This window comes from Embiotoca jacksoni, unplaced genomic scaffold (assembly GCF_022577435.1).
Source record: "Embiotoca jacksoni isolate LCO1_2020_lvr unplaced genomic scaffold, fEmbJac1.0.p SCAF_8, whole genome shotgun sequence".
In the NCBI taxonomy this organism is placed as follows: domain Eukaryota; kingdom Metazoa; phylum Chordata; class Actinopteri; family Embiotocidae; genus Embiotoca; species Embiotoca jacksoni.
Window position 1 is genome coordinate 11253005 of NW_027185436.1, and position 16611 is coordinate 11269615.

Here is a 16611-nt window from a genome sequence, read left to right on the forward strand (position 1 = left end):
TGCTCAAAATTGATATTTCTAAGACAGTAAGTGACAGCGGAGTGCATTTCTTTATTTTACATCATATTGCATATACACACAAGAAGACCAGACCCAATGCTCCTGTCCTCTGAGCAGAAAAGGCAGATTACCTCAATATTAATACTAAAATGGAATTTCATAGAAAAAAACTGTCGTATCAAAAACTGCACTGGATTCAATTGACAAACTACAACAATGAAAGAAAACAACAATAGCAAAATGAGCAACAAAGAACTTTGTTTTAAGTGCAAAAAAAACAATCAGTCAAATCTCTTAGTTGCAGTGTACCAGCCTTGACTTTAACTGTTACAGAAATCCTTGGGGATGGAATAACAAAATATCACAAGCAAGGGACTGAGAAAGAGAGTGACAGAGAGAGACATTTTTAGGGTCAATCCAAAGGTTGTTTTGATGTTGTTGTTTTGTTTATTTGTTTCGTTTTGTTTTTTTATCAAACGTCAATAAATGTTGTAAAACGATACAGCCCGGAGAGCCAGAGGGCTCAAGGGAGCATAGCTACCAACTTAGCACACACATACACACACACGCACACGCACTCTCTCTCTCTCACACACACACACACACACACACACACACACACACACACACACACACACACACACACACACACACACACAAAGTCTGTGTAGGAGCAAATCAATGAAATGAAAGCATAGCTGAAGCACGCTATAAACAACAACACAAAACAAGTCAGTGGGTCTGTACTTTTACAGTTGCACTGCTGAGTCACAATGTTGAGCACCCATAATAAAAACGGACATTCACTTTGAGGCTGGCGATATTTTAAATCTCTCAATCATTCAAAACAACTGTAAAACCTCCATCCATTGACCTCATCATCACCCCATATAATTTTAAGCCTCTTTGGAAATAGTCGTCCTTTAAAAGTAATATCTGATTATCTCCACCAGCTGCTGACTAAGTGTCTTCTGAAGTTGGCAGCCAACAGTTGACCCTTAGATTTGTTTGAAGTCACCGTATAAAAGGCTTCTAGTGCCAAACTCAAAATTTAAATAGTAAACAGAAAGAACATAAATCATATCAATAGTTGGTGTGAACACTTGTTGCCTTTAAAACAGCGACAGTTCTCCAAGATGCACTTGTCAATTGTGTCAAGCTACTTGGCAGGAAGCTTGTTCCAAGCATCTTTGAGAACTTTCCATTCAAAAGTGCAGTGTCCAAAGTTTGTGTACTTAAATACACAATATTAAATATACCAATAACCGAGTGATCCTTCATGTTTCTGCCCATACTGCACTGTTGTCATTTAACTCAATACTAAGGTAATTTCCCTACAGTATAGGGATAAAAAGCTTCCCATACCAAACAATTGCACAGGCGCTCAAAAATTATGCTATAAAACAGAAGGTATGAAATGCACACCATCATCATGTGGAAGTATAACCTTTGAGAAAACAATGTCCAGCCTGTTCAGCAGTCTGTCAAAGCAACAAGTGATAAATAAATGCATTAAATCTTTTCTTACAGAAACTTGTGGAGACAAACACAACCAAACCCGCAGACAATGGGCTGATGCCTATTTCATCAAGCAAAAACATCCTTCTACAGAACTAGGAACGTTGCAGCATAGACCAGCTTTCCTCGCAGACTCGTCAACAACAAGTTCTTCAACTCCAGGGCAGGTTTGCTCTTCACTGTCTTTAGTCCAGAGATAACACAACAAAATGAACCTATATTTTACCATGTTAACAGTTCAGTTTTATCATATAACCTTTCTTTTTTGATAGAAAAACAGCTCCATTTGGTCCGGGTCAAAAATATCTCGGTCCGATTCATACAGCAGTTCCATAGTTGTCTTTTGTCCTCATTATGGACAGTCATGCCTGACCTGTAAAGGCCAAAACCTTTAACCTGACCATAATAAGATAAGATAAGACAAGATAAAGATAAGATAAAATAAGATAATCCTTTATTCGTCCCGCAGTGGGGAAATTTACAGGATTACAGCAGCGTAGTGGATAGTACAAACAAGAGACATAGTAAAAAAACAATATATCAAAAGTATCATAAATAAGTAATACAGTAAAGAATATTGAATAATAAAAGTACAATCCACAATAACTAAAATAAAAGCTACTAAAGAGAAAAAAAATATATGATATATACAGACAGAATAATTGTATATACGAATCAATATTCTGTTATACAAAGATGGAAGTAGCGAGGTGTGACATCACCCATTGGTTTGCACTGGAGCCAGTTTGAAGGCCGCAGTTACAGCTTATGGTGAGCGCCATCTTTTCTGTTCGGAGCCAGGACCTTACAAAAAAGTGTGTGGTGTTGATTCTTAGACTCTGGAGACACACCCCGCTTCTTCAGACCAAAGCAAACACAAACTTACTGTAGCCACAGATACTGTGAGATAATATTAGCTACTTAAGCTTATTGTGCTGACAGGTAGCCTAAACAAGTACCAAGTGTTCAAGCACAAGTATTCAGCTTGCCTGACAGCATCCTGTGAGGGTCTTCTTAATGTAACCACAAACAAAGTAGAACTCATGTCTGATTATAATTAGCCATTTATTCTTGTCTATTGTCTGTTATTAAGCAGAAGCTCCAAAAGTCAAAAGCAGGGAGCCAGGGAACGCAGTGAGTAGGCAAACTGTCAATCACGGCTATCAATTAACATCCAAACGGAAGACATCAAAGCGTTCACATCACTGGAGAGCAATGATGTCCAAAATAGCCACGAGCACAATGAAAAGATGGGCCACATTTAGTGACTAATACAAAATTGGCTGGTTAAAAAAAAAAAAATAATATTGACTCAATTTCCAAAGAGAAGTTGATCCTTTTCGGAAAGGGAATCAATTAAAGTGAAGACGTTTTTTGGACACTGCATCTTATGGCTGTCAGTGCCGTTGCACTTTAAGGTACTTCCGCACTGACTGAAGCCTCAAGCTGTAGTTGCTGCTAATGCTAATCATAACCCTATAATATGAGTGATGTAGAGTAGTGTAATAGAAGTGATGATAACTTTGTAGCTTCTGTGTGACTTCTATGTAAATTCCAGTGGAGTCATCCCTTATTTTGAGTGTTTTGTTTTATCAGATCACTTCCCTCTCTCAGAGAACTGTGATTAATTACAACCTTTGCAGTCTTTCCCGTACTTAGCATCTTTCCATCCAATAAGCTTATATCTTTCTCCCTTCCGCTCGCTCGACATTGCCCTGCCTGGTTTTTCTGATCCCCTGCCTCTTTCACCCTTATGTGATCACTTTGTTCCTGAAGAACAAAAGATTTCAAGAAGCAAGACTTTTTTTTTTTTTTGGTGGAGTCATTATTCTCTCTCTTTTTCTCAACTCTCCACCTACAGCGCCTTCCTACCTGTGTTCCTCTGGGGGTGAGAGGAAAAAAAAAATGCTGCGTGCATGGATAGTTCTGGAAAATAACAATGTGATATTTCATCCACATGCACACACACACACACACACACACACACACACACACACACTGGACACATACTGCAGAAGATGCCCTGTCAGCAAAGTACTGCCCATATTCATTAGCCACTTAGAATGCTGTGTTCAAATGAATCAAAGTAAACTGCTTACACGTAATCTTGTCACCCGCAGAGTAAAATATACCAAGTTTGCTATTACATTGGTGTGAAACCAAAATAAGTGAATGGACTTCCAGTAGTACTGTAACAGTGTGTTCGTGTGTGTACACCTTTGTACCAATCATACACAAAAAACTCAAAACTGAATTACTTCACCATTTGTGCGCATTCTTGCCTGCGTGTGCGTGTTATACCCTTTTCTTTTCTGAACCTGCATGCGGAAAAGTACAAAATTACAAAATTACATCATGTCTACAGCAGGAAAACAGGCGACCGAAAACCTTTTTACAACACAAGCTAAATCCCCTTATTCACGGCATCATACAGAATTACAATGTGCTCTTTCAAAACGGACATAACTCGCACGATTTTGAGTGCACGTCTGTGTGCGTGCACATGCACAACGTGCAGACGTAAGCCTCGGAGGTAAAAAGTTACAGGGGTGATTATAGTAATTATGGTTTCAGGTTTTTGCATATTCCTTCAGATGGACCACTAGATTACCAGACAGTTTTGGCACAGAAAGAGAGAGAGAGCGGGGAGAAGAAAGGGGTTACTGTTGGGGGTGAGGCAGAGAGGGGGTTGGATTGATGAAGCAAGAAGGAGTGAAAAAGAGAGACAAACTGGCAGAAAACAGGGGAATGTGAAAAAAGAGAGTGAAGAGAGAGTAACAAAGAAAGAGAGAATGTAGTGGTGAAAGATACAAAGAAGGGAAAGACTAATCCTTCAGCCAGCTTCCCAACGCCACTCACCCTGCTTGCTCACTCCCTCCCTTCCTCTTCCCCTCCCCAATCCTCCCTCCACACTCAACCAGAACTTGAATGGACTTTTACAGTCTGGCTTTGTTTTCTATCAAAAAGGAGTGTGAATGTCAAATTATCAAAGACAAATGAAACAAAAATTAGAATATGAAAAACACCTTTTGTTCTTTTCCTTCCTTTCTCTCCACTTCTCTCTTTCTCCACTTCTGTTTCTCTATGCTATACCGTATCCCTCCTTTTTTCCCCTCTTTTTCCCTCCTTCTCTCTCGCTCTCTCAATACAGCACAATGGCCATAACAAGCTTACAGTGGAAACAAAAAAGACCCAGGTGGAGCCTTGTGGACCCCCTGTCGCGGCACCTCGTCTTTTCTCAATGGTAGCTTAATTACATATTCATGGTGACACAAATAAGACTCTCTTGCTTCAACACACAAACACTCCACTCGGCCAAAAACACCCAACACCCATCTGCTGGTCGTGTGTCTGCCCTAGAGGAATTATTCTTCCAAAAGAGAGCACACATATGTAGAAGTGTGGTCTCTGTATTTGAGTGTGGTTAAGGAGTGGCACCTGTTCAATGTGGCGGTTCATAGGTTTTAGCACTTCAGACATCTGCGATAATACTATAAAAACTATATATATATATATATATATATATATATATATCTCAAATTTGCAGCTTGTCTTTAATATGAGTGCCATGAGCAAAAAATCTGGAGACACAGCAGGCTGGTGCCTTGGCATAGATCCAGACAGTCAGAGACAAAGTGTCAGAAACAGACACGGGAGGGGACAGGGGATTAAGCTGAAGTGGCAGAAGTTGGTTGTTTCCACAAGAGAAAAAAAAAAGTGTCTCCTGTAATCGCTTGTCTTCAATAAGTGCAGCTTGCCGCTTGTTGTTTGAAGCAAATAAACCAACCCAAGCTATTTACTGGAGTTTTTACGGTATCAAATAAAAAGACTATATAGACCATGAAAAGCCTAAGCTGCCGGCTGTGGACAGAGGCAAGGCCTTAAAACAAAGCGATACAGGGGGAGATTTCAAAGGAGAGCAGCTGGCATGATCTGGAGCTCCATTTCTCTACCTGTCTCTTTCTCTTTTTCCTTCCCTTTCAATTCCATCCATCTGTATTGGGCCCATACATGCGTGTGTTTGAATGTGTAGGCAAACTCTCTCCCTCCGGCTGACTGATGAGTTTCTGTGACCAAACACGCACACGCAAACACAAAATATCCCGCTGCTTGTGGGCCCTGTCAGGAAGCACAACAATATGTCCACTGTTTTGGCCACACTCTAATTAAACAGTGTAAATCTAAGTAGAGAAAGAGACAGAGTGGTGAGAGACAGTTGCAGAGGAAGAAAATAAAAAAAAATAGCAGAGTAAGAAAGGCAAACAGCATGTCAGCGGTAGCAGATGGGAAAGACAAAAGCGGGACAGAGAAAATGAGAAATAAAGTCAGAGAGAGAGAAATGGGGACAGATGAGAAGAGAGAGGAACTGAGACGATGGACAACGGCACAAAAATTTGTGGCATGGCACTCAGTGGCAGCGATTTACCAAGTCCAACTGTTTACTATGGGGATCAGAGACACAAACTGTTTCTTCTTGCAGCATGCTGCAAAAACTGAAAACAAGACAACGTATCTTACAATTTAGCTTCACCAACCTAATTTATAGGATTTTTTTTTTAAAACTGCAATAATAAAGGCAAAGGAGAACCTTGAATTATTTTATGATAATATGGTTTCTTTACAAGTATAATTATGACCTAGTTGCCCATTTACTGCATAGTTCTAAAGTGTTTCTAAAGATATTTTATCCTACAGTGAATAATAATAATAACCTGACTTTAAAGATAAAAACACTAAAATAAGCTTATAATGCTTTGCGGTGAAAGACTGTATGGGACCAGTGGAAACTATATAGTAGGCCATTGATTGGGAACAAACAGCGTTTTCTCAGTACAACCACCCCACACACAGAGAAGCGCGCGTGCACACACACACACACACACACAACTAACTACAACAAAAAGCCTGGAAATGAGAGCACCAAATGAGGCCTTAGGTTTCGCAGGCCATGAAAAATTCATAATTCCAGATCTTTACATGAAACTCTAGAAGGAATTAGGGCTAACAGCAGGAGATGCTGGGAATCAGTTTCAGAACATTTAGCTCACTCTTTTTCTTCTTTTCTCCGGCTCAGCTTGTAGTAAACATGCACGCTCACGGACACAAACGCACACGGTCGGACACAGGCGCACACAGGGATACATTCTTATGTTCCATCCTGGGTTTTCCCCTGCCGAGAGTGAGAGATAGTAAATGGTGCAAGTGGTGTGACGCAGTTTGTCGACACAGCCTTTTGAAAACCACACTTCTTCAAAAAAAAAACGGATTTCATCTTCCTCAAAGAACAGCATGCCTGCAAGTTCTCCTGCCGCTACACAAACAACCCGAGTTCAGGCGTGATTCTGGAAATAGGCCGAGACGTAATTGCTGTGTTCAAGTAAACCATATATAAAATGCACAGAGCTGTAGGTGGAGAGACAAGGTCCAGCATTTTCACAGTGCAACATAAAAGTGTACTCAGTGATCGGATGAACATTCAAGGCCACAGGCAAGGAGAAAAAAAAAAAAGGTCAGTAAAAACCCATTCGGCAGCAAAGAGAGGACATTGACTGAAGGGATAGAGATAGAGAAAAGGTGGGCGGAAACACGTCTCATCGCTGGTCGCACTTAAAGTGAGAGTCTATGAAATGTACGGATGAGTAAGCAAGAATAAGAAATAAAAAAAATTAAAAAAAGACAAAGAGAGCAAGGGAAATCTGCCCTCACTGGGCCGCTGCTAGCAGCAGGAGGGTCTTCTATACAAAACAAACCCCAGACACAGTCAAAGACTTCCTTTCACACACTCCTGTGAGCGCCTGTCCAAGCACACACACCATGCACACGGAATACACTCACGTACGTTCACGCGCTCGCGCACGCACGCACACAGACTGCAGCATTGTTTGACCGCAGAAATATCTTGCTGTGCGTGTGCGTGTGCGCGTGCGCACATGCGCGTGTGTGTGTGTGTGGTAGTCAGTCAGCTTGGCAATGTCCTATGGAGTGATCAAAGCCAGTACAAACCACCCAGAGATCTCCCTTCCTCATCCATTCATCCTTTCACTTCCTCACTCTCTCTATCTCGCTCTCCGTCTGATACAGAAATACCATCAAAATTTACCACATAAAACCCGCTTGACCAATTGTACTGCAGTGGCTGGAGTAGGACAGCCAATCAAAGTGGATTATTTAGTTCCAATAACTCCCAGCTGTCCCCCGACAAGCACTGAACCCTGGATGGCTGCTCTACACCATGGGACAGGATCAGAACATAATGGGAGACAGCATGGGAGCTCTAGCAATATCATAAGGCCGAGTGTGCGCATATACATACACACACGCGCAATCAAACACCGTGTGAGCTCTGCTGGAGTACAGTGCCAAGTTCACACACACACACACACACACACACACACACCACAGGAGTTCTTTGAGACCGTGCGCTGCCAAGTTCATGAATACGCACACATACACACACCTCAGAGGAGCTTTTTCAGTACATCTTCACACCACCGCAATAACACACATGTACACCAACACACCAGCACCCACCTGTGAAGTCACACAAGCTTCAACAAGGTTCAACATTTGGATTTATTTCACACCGTTTCACATTTTCTGTTGCTTAAGAATGTATTTTAAACAGTGAGTAGATGTGTGTGTTGGATTTAAAGAGAAGCACGCCTCAGAGCTGAAGCACAGCATGCCACACAAATATGAACGTCTGTAACCAGAACCCAGCAGCCGATACCCTGGAATAAATAAATGACTGAGACTGTAGGGCCATACAAAGCAGAAAGGCAGCAAATGTTTTACACCAACACCCTGCAGCAGCTGAATTCGAGAACCTGGCTACAAGGCAGCAAAGTCATCACAATAAACAAGGAGACTTTTCAGACTTTATAGTGATCTTGACACCCATTCATTGCAGATCAAATGTAAGGGGGCTAAGCTAATGACTTTTTAATAGGCCCAACTGCTTTAGGGCAGAGCCTAGTTGCAAGGCGGACACATGCACTCAAGCTGGCAAGAGAGGATCTCAACTAACACTCTCCTCTCATTGTATGTACACATGTCAGTGTTTGCATAAGTGTGTGTGTGTGTGTGTGTGTGTGTGTGTGTGTGTGTGTGTGTGTGAGAGACACTTTCTATAGCGCTGGAAAGCTAAGAGAGGGATGTCTACATGCCAGGGTAAATGACTAAGAGCTTAAAAAAGGTTGTGAATTAAAAGCTTAGGAGAGAACTGGATGTAAGGTAAACTGACTTGGAATGTGTGTGGGATAAGTGTCATCAAAATACATTTGAAAAAATTAAAACATCTAAAAAATTTTTTTGATTAAGTAAGGGTCCTCATGATTCATCATTATTAGATTTGAATCCACAGCATGTGCCAGCATCTTCCCCACAAACACCATCATCCTGAACATCATTAGTCACGACTTAGAAAACAAACGCGGCTATTAAACTTGCCAAACCACATATTCCACACGGGAGTTAAAACTGGAGACAACGACTGGCCATAAGACACTCAATGATGCATGAGCCGCAATAAACAGCAGAATAATTTGGTTAGAACAACTATTTGTGTTTCCCATTCAAAGACAAAATGCACACTGAAACAGGAAGAACAGAAGTTCTCAGCCTGAATGGACAGGGAATTGAATCCAGCACCGATACACTGAGAGGATCAGCGATGTGCACAAAGCAACCCACTCCCCCGCAGTTAGGTTGTGTTTGTGTGTTTTGCCCCATTCAGTAGAACAACTAACAGAGTGACTCCTCACACACAAAAGAAACAACTTCAGAGGCCTGAGCCAGATAAATAACAGAAATAAACATAACAGACAAGCCCAATGTAGGCGGAAGAGGAGAATCACAGAAATATAAATCTGTAAAGAGGAGGGTGGAATGAAGGAGAAGTTCCACTTTTCAGGAGCCTGAAAGTTCCATGTGCCTGAAAAACTATCAACAATTTGAATTTCCAATTATCAGTTTTCTCTACGAAAGTCAAACTGAGCCGCATATTGGTGCCAAGTTGCAATTTATCAGAGGTGGGTGAAAGCTTACTCAAATTGTGTCCGTAAATTGCAATGTATTGATTTAACAGTAAACCAATAGAGAACGGTTATAATGAATATTGGAGGGAGTTTCTGAATTGTTGTTCCCCGGAGCAACAAGAGAAAGGTGACAGCAACATCATGTCCAATTACTACTCAAATTCAATTTATGGACTGCATCCTAGACTATAGGCACATTACTGTAGGCTATCCTTTAAAGTGGAATATTAGCCTCGTTGTTTAATGGGGGGTAAGAATCTAAATAACCATGTCTTGATAAAATATTATAATGCAATATTTAATAAAGGATCAAATCAGTAAGTGGCTATGATAAGGTCAAAACTTCAATGGGTCACACAGAAAAAATGTGGTCAATTAAGCAGCTTGGTAAAACAATAGAGGGGTTGGCCATGATTCTTTTGGATGAATATTAACAGGGACGTTTTCCCCGAAAGGATCGGATAGAGTGTGAAAGACAGAGAAATGTTGCTCTTTCCTTTCAGCATTTCAGTGAAAAAGCCCATCCAATTGTACATCACAGAGCTCTTTACAAATACAAATAGAATGTCCTGAAAAATAGCAGAAAGTTACTCCTCTTATTCCATTCAGTCCATGACCTCTGATATCCCCCACAAACAGCAGCTGTAGTGGGTGGCTGCATGCCATCCTTCAGAAATATCATTTTAATATTCCTGTTGTGCTTCACTTATGGAGCGTATGGAGAATACAGTTCTAGTGCAAAACACCTCATCATTCTCACATCATGTGGTGAGCTCCCTTTGCATTCTATCAGTAAATCCCGGTGAGTTGATAATCTCCCATGATATCTTTACTAACCGTGAGCTTTGCAGCGTATTTATTCTGTGGACTGCTGGTGTCGTTGGGAGATCCGTATAATTGCCTGTGAGCTTGAGGCTGCTGAGTGTTATTGACTTTTGATCAGTTTTCAAATCGAAGCAGTGACGCGTCGCCTGTATTTTACGAAGTTCAATGAGACATCAGTATCCTGCTCGCGGATTTAGAGTTCTATCCTTCACTGGTTCCACATGAATTCAACTCCAACCTCGGAGTTGATTTATAAACGAAACAGTCCTGGCAAATAAATCTCTTTAATATTCAGAGGACATGGACCCGAAGTCGGCCAGTGTTCCTCGGGAGTTTTCGCAATTACGTTCGTATGTATCTGCTTCTCAATGAGTCGAGAGCACAATTTTCATCCTTTTTAAATTAACACAGTATTTTCCAGTGTTCCTAAATTAATCAACCGATTACTTGCATCTCGTAGAAAAACGTGGGCTGCGAGATTCGGTTTGAACAGCACGCGTCCAGCAGGCAGGAAAATGCGCATGCAAGCATAGTTTACACCTTAAGATGCAGACCGTAAACCACCTACACATCAGCATCAACTCAGTACAAATGGAAATATGGCAAACAAAAAAAAGTATACCTCCACTCAGTAGCTACTTCTGCACGTCTACTAATTGGCATGCCGCCAACACCACACGAACGCACCTCGGCAGTGAAGGAGAAGGTCCATCACTTTGAAACGTGCAAGGTGTAAATAAAGGCTTTGAAAGAAGACGCGCTCTAATGTCTTACCTTGGGAGACTCCTCGGTGTATGAGCACCAGAAGAACCAGGATCCCCGGCGTGGCGCACATTCTCACCAAGCTGGAATTCCCCAGTGCTACTCCACTTCCCTGTCTACTTTTCCCCATTACAAGCAACGCGTAACACGCATAAACACACAAAACTCCTCCGTCCACGGTGGGGGAAATGAGAACCCACCCACCCCCCCTCCACCACGGGATCTGCTGATTGAGCAAACGAGTCCAAAACCAAAAGTGTACGTGTAAAGCCTCTTGTCCCGATGTCTAAACCCGACTAAAAAGGCGCAGGTTAAGCTGTGGTAGAGGTGGTGGAAATAACCGCGGGGTCCCTTCCCTCGTGTCAGCGGCACTGCTGCCTTGCCACTAAGCTCCTCTTTCTCTCCGTGCGCTCTCTCCTTCTCCACCGTCTCCGTTTACGCAGAGAGAAATGCCACCGCCCTCTGGCTACCATGCGAGACTCTCTATTTCTGCCTCTCCTTTTACTCTGCTCCACTCTTCCTTCTCTTCCTTCGCCCACTTCATCGACACACACAAATATAAGAATGAAAATAAAGTCGCACTCAATGCATCTGACTTTTAATGATATATCCGTCGTTATATAATATATCCTGAGATACTTTGTGTGGTTTGGTGTTTATCGTTTACAATGAAAAGCATTTCTTCTTACTCTCCCTCATTAGAGACTTTAAATAACCTCAGATTTTCTTGGAAAGACACAGTTATTCACTATTTTACTTTCTTGGATTGTTTACTTGTACGTGACTTGTAGTATATCTGACACGTTTTTTTTTTGTTTGTTTGTTTTTGTATTTTTTAAATCCATCATTACTCGGTGCGCGTGTGAGCTTGTGCGCCCCTGATTACTACCTCCAGAGTGGAGCAAAGCAAGGAACGACTGCGTATGTTCTACAAATTGCTCACCGACTGATGTCTGCCCCCTGACGGCCACGTCCGTCGGACCTGCAAAAAAAAAAAAAAAGGACGTGTCGGTACTGTAAAAGGTACATCTCAGCAATACAGTCTCATTTAGCCCACTGCACGCAAAGTGGACTGTACTTGTGTCAAACCAAATGATGTAGGCTGGTTGGATAACTGTAAATGATTATACACAATATGAGAGCACTTTACTGCTGATTTTGTATTTTTTTAACAGTATGACCATCAAATAAGGTCACACACCCAGCTACTTTATATTTACCAAATCACCACTGTGCATACTATTTTTAAAGTGGGAAAATGGGAAAAGAAAACATCCCATAGACATGAACACAACACTATGTTCAACTTTGTCAAGAGTGAATGGCTAAAAGTATTTTCAACAGCAAAATAAAAAACTGTTAATTTTACATGGAGATGTACATCAATGCCACTGCAAAAAAAAAAAATGTCAGCAAAATGAAAACTCACGCAGCAACAACAGCCCCTTGAAATTTGGTGTCAATTTTGTTTTACTTCCATGGCTCTACATTTACACATATTTGTGGCAACATTTTGTGGCAACACATCTAAATTACTGCTCGTTCACATTCCGTCTTGGCAAAAGTGCAAACAGATGATCCGCATCTTATTTAATTATCTATCACTATGTCTGCTGTAATCAGTGTCACCTTGACTGACAAATGAAGAAAAAGATAAATGTTGAAGTGACTGACGAATAAACTCAAAATCTGCTCAGTACGTGTTTGCAACACACTAATACAAACATGCACACACACACACACACACACACACACACACACACACACACACACACACACACACACACACACACACACACACAAACAGTCCTACAGCTTCAATAACTCTCGACAGTGTTGCTGCACAGTCATTTGAGCTGCACAGCCTGGATCATGCATTGTAAATGGCAATAGTAAAATATGTGCTTGGTGCCATTTGTCACCACAGCAGCCCCGCAGCTCAGTGACTACCACTGGAAGTAGCTGCTACCCACAGGGACCTGTAAAAGCCTTTTTATTCTGCCACTTTATTGGGAATAGGAAAGCCATAAGTTACACAAGAAACATATGGCACGCTTCGATATGGATCAGCACTTACACAAGAAACAGTCAATTGGCAATAGGATTTTCACAGTTCCAGGAGGCAGCACAGCATGCATATACTTAAAAGACTGCCAATGACTTAAATTTGAAATTGAAGCAGCAGTTTTGACTAATTATTTAAACTTTGAAAATATATCTATAATTTGTCTTTACATTTCTAAAGTCTCATAGATCAGCTCAAACCAAACTCACAACACTTTAGTACATCTTGTAATATTTTCCTCTTAGCTGAAGACTTTTAATGGAAACTCCATACCGCACTTCTATCTATCAATATAAGTAGGTAATTGGTAATGTCAGCCTGCTGGTTGTTCCACAAATTTGGTGATGACTGAAATATTACCACAGATATTTAATGGGCTGCCATGTTGTATTTTTTTTCACAGACATTCATGTTCCCCAGAAGTTTTAGTCTCCTGACTTTGATGGTCCCCTGGCTTTTCCCCTCTGGCTGCCATGACATTTGGTACACACATGCATTTCTCCCATGGGATGACTTGTAATACTAACTATAGTGATCTTTTAATTTTTCATCTTGTGCCATCATCAGATTAAATATTTCATCAGTCAAGTAGACTATTTTAATTGATGTCTTGCAAAACTGTTGGTATTTCTATAATTCTCAGCAGAGCTATGTATTTGGTGCTAATTTACAAATATCAGAATACTAACACGCTAAACTTATAGGTAACAATAGTAAACATTATACTTAAGGATTGTGGGGTGTCGCTCTTCTGTTTCACTAGATAACATGAAACACTGATCCATACATGGCCTAATGTTGGCTACTTTTAGTGATTTGCAACGACTCGCAAATTTGCAACTACTCGCAAATCACCAGTCTGCAACATTCTGAAACATGACAGTTTACACCAAAGCAACCGGACGACATGCTGTAAACAGCAACAACTCTCTGTACTGTACTTCAGTTTTAAATACCGACTTTTCAGGCTTTTTCGTAGCTGGATATCATTTTTAATGTCTTAAAATATGAATGAAGATAGTGATAGTGAGTTACTTGCAACAGAATTTTTAGTCGTGATGAAATAGCAAAACCATAAAAAACAAGGGGGTTGAGGGTCTTATGCAAATTTATGCCGTGAACATGACACAGTAGCTCTTCCCTTTTTCATCAATTTCTCACATCTTTTTCTAACACAACATTGGAGCAGTTACATTGTTTACAGGAGTTGGCATCTCCTCTGATAATCAGAAAAACACTTGGCCACTTGTGGTTTGACAAGCTGAGTTGCTGGTGACAACATCAGCCGGCTTGACTCGAGGTGAGACAGCCCAGTTAACACTGCTGCACCTCTTCCCTGCAACTTTATAGACCGGTTTTGTCTCGTTATGAATCTTTGGTCTGAACTCGGCTTAACCATTCAAATCTTGTTAGTGGAGAGAAGTTCATGCTTTTTAAAATCTGAGTCAATTAGAACCAAGGATTTTTTTTTGGCACCAGCATCTCGCAGCCATTGGTGGCATTGCACTTCAGGAAACTAAAGCCTTTGCTTCAACCTCAAGCTGTAGAAAGTGTCACAAGTTGGAACGACCTCATACGTATAATTGGAAAAGCAATTGTTTTAAATGTTGAATGTGAACCTGGTTGCTTCTCCTCATTTGGGATTGTTACTTCAATGAGTGAATGGGAGATGTGCCTGCTGAATAACTCACCCACTTAAGCTGAAAGAATAAAGACTGTGATTTATGTGTGCATGCTACCCCGTCTACCCCAGAGCTCACAAGCTCGAACTCCTTGAGGACTTTGTCACACTGCCTCCATCTTGTTTTTTCTTTGAATGTGAGGATCTTCAAAGACGATCCAGCATCGCTTTATTCATGTTTGTCATCATTACAGAGATTGCTATATAGTGTCCAGAAAGTTGAACATATTTCTCATTAGTTGCCTGTGTCTGTAACCCACCGCAAAGAGGCAGTGATAATGCAGAGAAGCAGGTGAAAGATAGGTGTTTAATGGTATACAGTGCTAACTTGAAAATAAATTGTTCATTTTACTTCACTAGTCTACTATTTTCCAAAGATTAAACTGATGTCCACCAGTATGCAATGTTAATAATACCAGTCCTTTTCAGTATAGAACCAGAGCCGGTTTTAACAGTTCTTAAATTAACACATTCCAATTTTAGGGGTTATACTCATTGCTTTATTGCTGAGAGTTAAAGAGTTGGATAAGCAGATTGTTAACATTTGTTTCTGGCCAAATGCAGTGACTCTGGTGTCTCGTTGTCACTGTCAGGTTGCCTGGTAACCAGTGGAGACTAATCCTCTTCAAGGATTAAACAGTCAACCTACCCGTGAATTTGTGAACTTTATAGAATCTGGTGGAAACACACTGTTACCTTTAGAGACCAAGCAAACTATTTCCTGTTTTCAGTCTTTGTGCCAAGGTAAACTGCAGTTTCATATTTGGCATATAGCAGTGACAGTGATATCAACCTTCTTGTCTTTGTAAAAACTGACTAAGTACATTCTCCAAAATGTTTCACTATTCCTTTAAAGGGGTTCATAGACATGATGATTGATTCAAGTACATATTTGCAAATTTTTTTTAAAAATTAAGCCCATGTACCACTATGTACCCAACCAAATTTCCCAAGAGCCACCACCCACCCAGTGCAGATACTGCATGAAAATGTTCTTAAATTAAAATTCACTGATTTAGCCTGCATCAGCCCAAAAAAAGGCTAAATAATAACAACCATGTAAGGTTACTGTTTCAAAATCAAACATACGAGGGTGGATCAATAAGACTGCTCCTGTCGCGCATGAATGATGTGCAGCATCATGACGTGCACGGAAAATCAGCACCCGTGTTACACGTCCTTTGTGAGCAATTTGTTTGCACTTGAAACTTGAGCAGAGAATGCACATTAAAGTTTGTGACAAATGTTTGGGGGACAGAAAGAAGCAGTGAGTGAGTACGTTTGAAGGGGAGTGATGATTGTGTTGTTGTAGGCGAAAAACAGTGCGCTGTGAGCCCAAGTGTCATCATGTCACAGTTCAGGTTATTTCCGCTGATTGTTTTCCCTCAGATGCCTCAGATTATCACAGTAGAACTTGTTTTGACAGTCTGACCCTGGGGGGGTGAATTCACAGTGCACAACCCAGAAAATGTCAAAGACAACCCACCTGGTAGCACACCTGACCTGATGCGCCTTTTTCAGTTTGGGACAGTTACATTCTGCCCGTCAGTAATGTGAATGTCACCTAAAACACTTCTTGAAGCCAATTGTTTCATTGCCATAGACTTTCTGAAGCATTTCCAGGGTCTCTGTCGCTCATTTCCAGTGTTTGACAGAGAAATTCTGTAACTCGGGTGCTGTTTTTGATCAAGCACAACATTTAAAAAACCCTTACTCATTGGGGT

General features: G+C 41.0%; 1 protein-coding gene across 2 annotated transcripts in view; it reads right to left on the reverse strand.

The window, feature by feature from the left end:
* LOC138192028 (netrin receptor UNC5C-like) overlaps positions 1 to 11330 on the reverse strand; it is a 188402-nt gene extending 177072 nt beyond the window's left edge. For both annotated transcript variants that reach the window (XM_069139185.1, XM_069139184.1), the window contains exon 1: positions 11154 to 11330. In XM_069139185.1, the coding sequence (XP_068995286.1) occupies positions 11154 to 11271 (118 nt within the window). In that variant the 5' untranslated portion in view covers positions 11272 to 11330. The remainder of the gene's footprint in view (positions 1 to 11153) is intronic.
* Between the last annotated feature and the right edge of the window lie 5281 nt (positions 11331 to 16611).